This window comes from Anolis sagrei, chromosome 4 (assembly GCF_037176765.1).
Source record: "Anolis sagrei isolate rAnoSag1 chromosome 4, rAnoSag1.mat, whole genome shotgun sequence".
Taxonomy (NCBI): domain Eukaryota; kingdom Metazoa; phylum Chordata; class Lepidosauria; order Squamata; family Dactyloidae; genus Anolis; species Anolis sagrei.
The window spans coordinates 1,832,722-1,842,196 of NC_090024.1; the positions used below are offsets into that span (position 1 = coordinate 1,832,722).

At 47.4% G+C, this 9,475-nt stretch overlaps 1 protein-coding gene across 1 annotated transcript in view; it reads left to right on the forward strand.

The window, feature by feature from the left end:
• SPATC1 (spermatogenesis and centriole associated 1) overlaps positions 1-8,488 on the forward strand; it is a 29,707-nt gene extending 21,219 nt beyond the window's left edge. Inside the window, exons 4-5 of the mRNA XM_067467018.1 lie at positions 2,338-2,471; positions 8,159-8,488. Coding sequence (XP_067323119.1) covers positions 2,338-2,471; positions 8,159-8,488 — 464 coding nt within the window. The remainder of the gene's footprint in view (positions 1-2,337; positions 2,472-8,158) is intronic.
• Positions 8,489-9,475: the final 987 nt, after the last annotated feature.

A 9,475-nucleotide genomic window follows, 5' to 3' on the forward strand; every position in this document is an offset into this window, starting at 1 on the left:
TTGTAAAGATGGCACAACAAGGAGATTTTTCTATAGCTTTTTGTATCATTACGGTCTTTGCCGTGCTTCAAGATGGCGATGACTCTTGCTTTCCTCCAGATTTTGGGGATCTGACAGGATGCAGTGCAGTTGTTCATCAGCTCCAGCAGCCAGCGCCTTGCTTTGGGACCAAAGTTCTTGATTTGTTCCATCCGTAGATCATCCAGGCCAGCTGCTTTGCCATTTTTACATGTATTGAGAGCCATGTCCAATTCAGTAGATGTAAAGGGTTCATGGAGGTTGTTGTTCTCAATCTCTGGTTGTCTGGCTATTGGTTTCTTTCCTACTTTGGTGGCAAGGTTGGGTTTCCCATTCTTCAAGAGTTGGTGTGCTATCTGATCTGCCTTTATGTTGAATTGCCTTTATGTATAATTGAAACAATAATACAATATCATCAATTGTACTGTGATTCTAGTCAATTTCCAACCAAAGTGCAGACAACCATGATTTCACTTTCTTCCTGAAAGCCAAGAGGGATAAGGCCGATGTTATCTCCTTTGGAAACGTGTTCCACAGGTGGGAGGCCAAAACCAAGAAGGCCCTGTCTCTTGTTCTTTGCCAAACGTGTTTGTGATGTAGGTGGGAGCGAGAGCAGGGCTTCCCTGGATGGAATTAAATTATGAGGTAGGAGAGACCTTGTGTGCCAAGAAAAGCAGGAAAATTGCTCCTTGGCAGGAGGTTGAACTGGATGCTAGAGCTGACAGCAGGGGCTCACCCCGTCCCACAGATTTGAACTGCCAACTTTCAAGTCAGCAGTCCAGAAGCACAAGGGTTCAACCCATTGCGCCACCGCATCCCCATTCTGACTGACAACAGCAGTATTGGGTTGTTGTACGTTTTTTCAGGCTATATGGCCATGTTATAGTGGCATTCTCTCCTGACGTTTTGCCTGCACCTATGGCAAGCATCCTTAGAAGTAGTGAGGTCTATTGGAACTAGGAAAATGGGTTTAGATATCTGTGGAATGGCCAGGGTGGAACAAAGAACTCTTGTCTGTTGTGGCTAGGTGTGAATGTTGTTGGCGTTTAGCAGAGTATTGCAGAACCTCAGAATAATGGACTCTGGAGTCTCCAGTAAAAGCAGGTTTTCAGCTTTACTTAAGCAGCTCAAAATAGACAACATACACCATCAGCGGACAGACGTGAAGAACACAAACCGAAAGAGATAGGAACTAATACAAACTGCAGCTGGAAGGAAGTTTATCTCTGGCACTCCCTAATCTTGCACAGAGCAAGAACTCAGGGTCACATTCTCACAGCTTGTTACTTTGCTGTTTAACCTTTCTGTGTCAAACTACATCCTGGCAATACAACTCTATTTATTTATTTCTCGTGTCAGGGCAGCCAGTCAAATATATTACATTTCTAACAGAACAAAGCAAACAAACAGAGAAAATACAAAATGTGTGAGTTTGGTAGTTGATTAAATGTCCTTTGACCAGTATCTGGCCACTTGGAGTGCTTCTGGTGTTGCTCCAAGGAGGTCCTCCATGGTACATGTGGCAGGGCTCAGGTTGCATTGCAGCAGGTGGTCAGTGGTTGGCTCTCCTCCGCACTCGCATGTCGAGGATTCCACTTTGTGGCCCCATTTCTTGAGTTTGGCTCTGCATCTCGTGGTTCCAGAGCACAGTCCGTTCAGTGCTCTGAATACAACTCTATTACAATCACATAATCCTATCACATAAAATTACATTTAAACACACATCATACGTGAATTACACACTGACAAATGTTTCAACTGACCACCTGGATGAGCATTTGATGGCCTGGCAGTGCCTGGGGCAATCTTTTGTTGAGAGGTGATTAGATTAGAACAGCAGTATTGCTTCTGTATATATATTGTGGCACTGAATTTTGCCAAAATTGTAAGCTGCTCTGAGTCCTCCTCGGGGGTGGGAGAGAGTGGAATAGAAATCTAGTAAATCAATCAATCTATAAACAATATCAGATCTCCAAATCTGACTCATGCCAGAAGTCCTAATGCAGCAGGGGATCTCCCACACGAGAATTAGACAGGCGTGAGCCTCCTTTATTCCCCAAATCAGACTACGCTGGTTGCATGCCGGGTGTTGTGGTGTGTTAAGGAGGGACAGATCAGAAATACCAGGGAGGAGAGTCAACCCAAGGTTTGGGGGTGGGGTGGGGTGGGGGAGGCTGTCCTGGGCCCCATCTTGCCGCCCAAGGTAGTGGTTGGAACGCCATGCTCCCCACTGGGAGGGGATCCATTCGCCAGTCCCGAGAGTGAGGCAGGGTGCAAGGGGATCCCTTTGGTTGTGCCTGACTGCGGATCTCCTTACAGAAAAGGGCAAGCAGGAGCGGATCATCGGGGAGATTGCCTTCCAACTCGACCGCCGCATCCTTGCCAATATCTTCCCCAACCGGACCCGGCTCTACGGGTTCACCGTCAGCAACGTACCCGATAAAGTGGCCCAGGTGAGCATGCGTGTGCAAATGTACGAGACTCCTTCCCCTTTACCCAGAGGCGGCCCTGTCGAGCTAAGGCGCAAATTGACAGAAGCAATGCTAGATACACCAGGTACAGCTCTGTGAAATCGTGGACTCTGGAGACGTCAGGTTACAAGGAAAATTCAGTTTACTAAGCACATCTAAAACACGTCCATCTACAGCGAGCGACACACAGGATAACACACAGGAAACTGAAAGTCAAAACAGTTCTTTGCAGCTGCTTAGCTCTTCTGCTCCAAACGGTTAACTCCCTAGAATCCTAGAATCCTAGAGTTGGAAGAGACCTCCTGGGCCATCATCCAGTCCAACCCCATTCTGCCAAGAAGCAGGAATATTGCATTCAAATCACCCCTTGATATCGAGCTCTTTTGGGAGGGCCTTCCCAGCGGGGAAGGTCCCTGGAGATCGCTAAAGGGATCTTTGGCCTTGGTGAGCAGCCAGCGAACGCCAATCCAAAAAGACGCAAAAATATTAAAAATCAATCTCACCAGGCTGAAGGGGATGCGACCGAAGCGTTTATTCTGCGATTCAGCTGAAAAGGATGCGTTACAGGGATATTTCCACCATAAGCATGCAGTACAGTGATTTTCAGGCATATTTATACAGACAGTTTGAAACTTCCGCCCGCCTTCCTTCAGCTGGCTTTGCCCTGATTGGCTGGCCCTGGAACAGCTGGGAGGAGGCTTGGCTGCATGTCCCGCCTCTCAACCAACCAGCGGGCGCTGCTGCCTCCAGGGGGGCCAATCGGAGCCTCCCTAGCGCCTCCGAAGATGGTCCAATCAGCAGCCTGGAGGCGGGACATGGCTAGGCAGCTCAGAGGGGACAGAATGCCCGGGAGGCATCCTGCCAGCTGATTGAGAGCCTTTGCTCTTACACGGCAGGGGGGGCAGACAGGAGAAACAAGGGATTTCCTGAGTTCTGATAGCAGATGTGTATAGACATAAAGGAAAGGCTATGGGTGGTATTTGGATCTCAACCTTGTGGACAAAGGGGGATCCTTAGTCACAAAGGAGCATACACAAATACCATGATTGATTTAATCAGTCCGTTTTCCTGGGTTTCGGTTGACAAAATCCTTAGCCTGTTCGTCTGACTCTGAAAACAAGCTTTAGGATAATGCCAACCCTGTTCCATGCAATGTCAATATGAATGGGGTTTTCAAAGGAGATTGGATTTCCTTTGCTGTGGCCTCAGGTCACATCCTTTCTTGGTAGGGCAAAGTTCAGGGGGGAAAATAGGGAGGGAAGGGCAAAGGGTACATCTCATAGATTTCATATTTTTCATATCATATACATTCTTCATAAACTTTCATAGGCTCATAGATTTCATAAAGGGGGTCCCCATCCCGTCCCATCCCAGCAAAGTTTATTATAAGTAACAACAATTGATAAGAGTGGCTCATTTGGAGATTGAGGTATGATCTTCTTGGCAAGGGCGCACGCACAGGCGGAGACCATTCCCTCCAAAGGCCTGGCTCAGAGTCCGTGGTGGAAGTTCATGATGATGAGGCATCAAGTCAATCAGTGAGGGCAAAAAAAGGTCCGCAAGGATTCCACAAATGGTGGAGAGTGGAGCAATGTCCTTTAGAAAACTGCATCTCCCAGCCGAGACCCGGGACCCGCCTGGCCCCCTCCCCGGGGCTCCTTCTAGGAACAGCAGCTGGAGCTGAAGGGGGAGCTGGGTTGGGTAGTAGCAAAGTCCATTGTCCGGCCCTTGGCGAACTATAAATACTTTGGGGGGTGCTTGGCATCACCCTGACAAATGGCCATCCAGCCTCTGCTTAAAAGCTTCCAAAGAAGGAGCCTCCACCACACTCCAGGACAGAGAGTTCCACTGCTGAACGGCTCTCACAGTCAGGAAGCTCTTCCTCATGTTCAGATGCAATCTCCTCTCTTGTAGTTTGAAGCCATTGTTCCCTTGCGACCTAGTCTCCAGGGAAGCAGAAAACAAGCTTGCTCCCTCCTCCTCCCTGTGGCTTCCTCTCACATATGTATACATGGCTATCATATCTCCTCTCAGCCTTCTCTTCTTCAGGCTACACATGCCCAGCTCCTTAAGCCGCTCCTCATAGGGCTTGTTCTCCAGACCCTTGATCTGCTCCCTCCTCCCTGTGGCTTCCTCTCACATATTGATACATGGCTATCATCATGTCTCCTCTCAGCCTTCTCTTCTTCAGGCTAAACATGCCCAGCTCCTTAAGCCGCTCCTCAAAGGGCATGTTCTCCAAACCTTTTATCATTTGAGTCGCTCTCCTCTGGACACATTCCAGCTTGTCAACATCTCTCTTGAATTGTGGTGCCCAGAATTGGACACAATATTCCAGGTGTGGTCTAACCAAAGCAGAATAGAGGGGTAGCATTACTTCCTTAGATCTAGACACTATGCTCCTATTGATGCAGGCCAAAATCCCATTGGCTTCTTTTGCCGCCACATCACATTGTTGGCTCATGTTTAACTTGTTGTCCACGAGGACTCCAAGATCTTTTTCACACGTACTGCTCTCGAGCCAGGCATCCCCCAGTCTATATCTTTGCATTTTGTTTTTCCTGCCAAAGTGGAGTATCTTGCATGTGTCCCTGTTGAACTTCATTGTGTTAGTTTTCGCCCATCATCTCTCTCATCTGTGGAGATCGTTTTGAATCCTGCTCCTGTCCTCTGGAGTATTGGCTATCCCTCCCAATTTGGTGTCGTCTGCAAACTTGATGATCCTGCCTTCTAGCCCTTCATCTAAGTCATTAATAAAGATGTTGAACAGGACCGGGCCCAGGACGGAACCCTGCGGATGGCACTCCACTCGTCACTTCTTTCCAGGATGAAGAGGAAGCATATTTTCTCAGCAGCAGCAGAGAGCTTATCTTAAGGTCACTCAATCACAGCCTCAACATAAACATTACAGCATAGCATTACATTCTCAGTGGCAACCATATTGGCAATACAAGAATTACATTTTAATCACACAATATACCTCAATAAATCCCGACAATTCCCCCTCTGTTTTCAAATGCAATTCTCTATCTCTAATACATACACATGATCTGTTTTACTTTAACATCTTAACTTCCAAGTGTAACATTCATTTGTTCTCTTAATATCTTAACAACTTAACATCTTCTATATAACATACATTCACTTCTCTTCATTTTTATTACTTCTTATAACTCTTACAACTTTAATCTTCATTACATAGTTCAATCAAAACAACACAATATCATGTATCAATTTCTCATATTCCTGACATATTCCTAGGTCATTTTCAACGGTAAGCAAACAGTATTTTGGTGCACGCCCCCCCACCCCACCCCAACCAATCACTGATATATATTTGCTGTTCGTCGTGGAGTTCTGTGTGCCATATTTGGTTCAATTCCATCATTGGTGGAGTTCAGAATGCTCTTTGATTGTAGGTGAACTATACATCCCAGTAACTACAACTCGCATATGTCAAGGTCTATTTTCCCCCAAGAGCGCCTCGAGAGCGCCCCTGGGAAAAATCAACTCTACAGATTAGAGAGATGAAGGGCCAAAACTAACAAAATGAAGTTCAACAGTGACAAATGCAAGATACTCCACTTTGGCAGGAAAAACGAAATGCAAAGAGACAGAATGGGGGACGATGAGGCCTGGCTCGAGAGCAAGGCGTGTGAAAAAGATCTTGGAGTCCTTACCATGGACAATTTCAACAGAAAGGAAGAGACCATGAAAATGAACAAAATCTGGCTACCAGTATTAAAAAAACTCTAAAATTACAACAGCAAAACAGCAGAGAGGAAACAACCAGGCACAGCTTAACACCTCTCAACAAAAGATTTTCCCAGGCTCAGCCAGGCCTTCAAATGCTAATGAAAGTGATCAGCTGAAACATTCACACCTAGCTCTAGCAGAGAACAGCTCCTTGCCCCACCCCAGCCATTCCACAGATATATAAACCCATTGTCCTAATTCCAACAGACCTCACTACCTCTGAGGATGCTTGCCATAGATGCAGGCGAAACGTCAGGAGAAATGCCTCTAGAACATGGCCACACAGCCCGAAAAAACCCACAAGAACCTAGTGATTCCAGCCATGAAAGCCTTCGACAATACATGGTCCTTACCATATTTTATATTATTATTATTATTATTATTATTATTATTATTATTATTATTACAACATCTCAATGACAGACTCCTGCCCTTCTCCTCAATGCACACAGCAGAACCAGGTCAAGAGTAGTTGAGGGCAAGGATAGACAACCTGGCATCTGACAGGGGAATGGGAACTTGGCTTTTTCACTTCAAAACACAAAAGAAAATGTTGTCAAATTTCACTTTTATGTGACATCACAACTGGCCCGTGGACCTGGGACCAGTTGCTCAGTATGTAGTACACAAAAAGTTTGAGGATCTGGGTGTTATAGAGCTAAAATTTAGGGGTCTTTGCCAGGAGGCAGAGACCAATTAGACTCTTCAAAGAGTTCTTTTTTTCCCTGGCGAGACAGAGAAGCATCCCATAATTTTCCCTGATTTCCCAATGAAAAGTCTCACCAGTTGAAGAAGAGCCATCGAAGTTTAATGCGATTCAGCTGAAACCAGATGCAAAGCTGCAATCATTCGCCAAGCTAAGCATGAGGAGATTACACCGATGCAGTCATATTTATAGTGAATTCAAATTTGCAGAGTTCAAACACCCCGCCCCGGCTTCCCTGTTGTTCCCTGCCATGATTGGGCGATGGGCTCCAGTGGTCCGTAGGAACCAATGGGGAGATCTCTGCCACCTGGTGGCGACAGCCAATCAGGAGAAATGGAGGCGGGATGAGGGAGCACAAAGGAATCTGGGAAAGGGGTCCTTAAACAAAGGAATGCCATGTGCTCTTGTGAGACAAAGGGTCAACATGTGCCCTGATCCTTCCTGGCTGTGAGAGAGGAGAACAATGATGGCAGCCTGAGGTTAATGCTAAGTAAACAAAAGCAGAGGGGGAGGTTTCAGTCTTTTGTTTCTGAAGGCCAGGGGGTTCCCTTACATATAGGAATTATACACAGGGAAATCATATGCAGCTATCTTCCCATCTGGGACCCCAGAGAGAGATTAATAATACCAATGATAAAAAAGCAGACGATATCAGGACACAGCATGAATCCATAAGTTGTCTTGAAGAAAGTTCATGGGTAGAGAGCGAGTCCTTGAAGAGAGTGAAGTCCAGGAATGTAGCAGAATTCAAAAAGCCATCAAAGGGAGTCTATGGAGTTCCACTGGGTCAAGACGCAAAGCCCTGCAGCGCTGGGATGGAAGCCGGTCCCATGGTCCTTGGAAAACTACAGCTCTCTCTCTCTCGAGAGAGAGAGAGAGGCAGAGATCCCAAGGTCTAGCCATTCCCAAAGTTTCATGGGGTCCTCATTGTTTGTTAAGGCCTTGACAAATTGACCAAGACTTAACCCCTATTGTGCAGTCTGGTACCTTTGTCCTTTGCAGAACTATAAGTCAATATCCCTTATTTGGGGGGGGGGGTGCTCGACATCATGGGCATTTTGGTGGGCTTTTCTGCTGCCTTGAGCAATCCCAGGTGTCAGGAGACAATGGAAAGGATGACCCTGTTCACACGCTCCACTGGGAAGGCGTTCTCAGGGTCCAAGCCACTGCCTGGCCTCACTGATGCCTCTTCCCCTTCTCCTCCTAGGGTCAAGCTAACACCATGCAGAGAATGACCCCGGAAGAGTCCGCCGCTGCCTTAGAGCGCTACAACAACATCATGGAGCGGCTGAAGCCCCTGGGCTATGACGCGGAGGTCCACCCCAAGTTGATGGAGCACATCATCAACACCTTCGGCATTCTCCGAGATCGGCCAGATAGCAACGACCAAGACTCCTCCTCTTACAACAACGTGGGGTACCTGAGGACCGTGATCAATGAGTCCGCACCCCCGGACATGCGCAACGTCTGCATGCTGCTGCTCAACTGCCTCCACCAGCTCTCCCAGGAGGACGGGAAACCCCTGTTCCTCTGGTGAACCCCCACCCGCTCCCTCCCCTCCCTCCAAGAGGGTGTCTCCCTATTGATGCAATAAAACACCTGGAAATGGCTGGCTAAAGAACCCTGTTTCTGCCTCTTTCTGTGGTCCTGTTCCGTCTTCCAGGAGCATAGTTTGCATTACCTTTTAGTTGCCTTAGTCACCTCCAGACTGGATTACTGTAATGCGCTCTACGTGGGGCTGCCCTTGAAAACGGCTCGGAAATTCCAACTGGTTCAACGGGCGGCGGCCAGGATGTTAACTGGTGCTCCTTACAGAGAGAGGTCAACCCTCCTGTTTAAGGAGCTCCATTGGCTGCCGTTCACCTACCGAACCCAATTCAAGGTGCAGGTGCTTACCTACAAAGCCCTGAACGGTTTGGGACCTGCCTACCTCCGTGACCGCATCTCCGCTTATGTACCCACACGCTCCCTTCGGTCATCTGGAGAGGCTCTGCTTGCGATCCCACCTGCGTCGCAGGCGTGCTTGGTGGGGACGAGGGATAGGGCCTTCTCTGTGGTTGCCCCCCGACTTTGGAACGACCTCCCCAAAGACATTAGACTAGCTCCCACGTTGGCAGTCTTTAGGAAGAACTTGAAGACCTGGCTCTTCCGACGTGCCTTTCCAGAATAGGATAACCCAGCACTTTGTCCCAGAAGCACTTTAGTAGAGATTAAGACTCTCTGCACATTGCACTTGCCCAGAATTCCAATACACCTTCTGTCACACCCAGCACTTTTTAACCTGTACCCATCATTGGCCCGGCCATGGTTTTTATTGTGTAATAGTGTAATGTTTTGTTATTGCTTATGTTTTTAATTTGCTTTCTTTTGTATTGTTGTTGTTTACTGTTGTTGTGTTGAGGCCTTGGCCTTTGTAAGCCGCATCAAGTCCTTCGGGAGATGCTAGCGGGGTACAAATAAAGTTTAATTAAAAAAATGGGATGGCGTTCCTTTGCATTTCTCCAGGGCTGCTGCAGATCCAGCA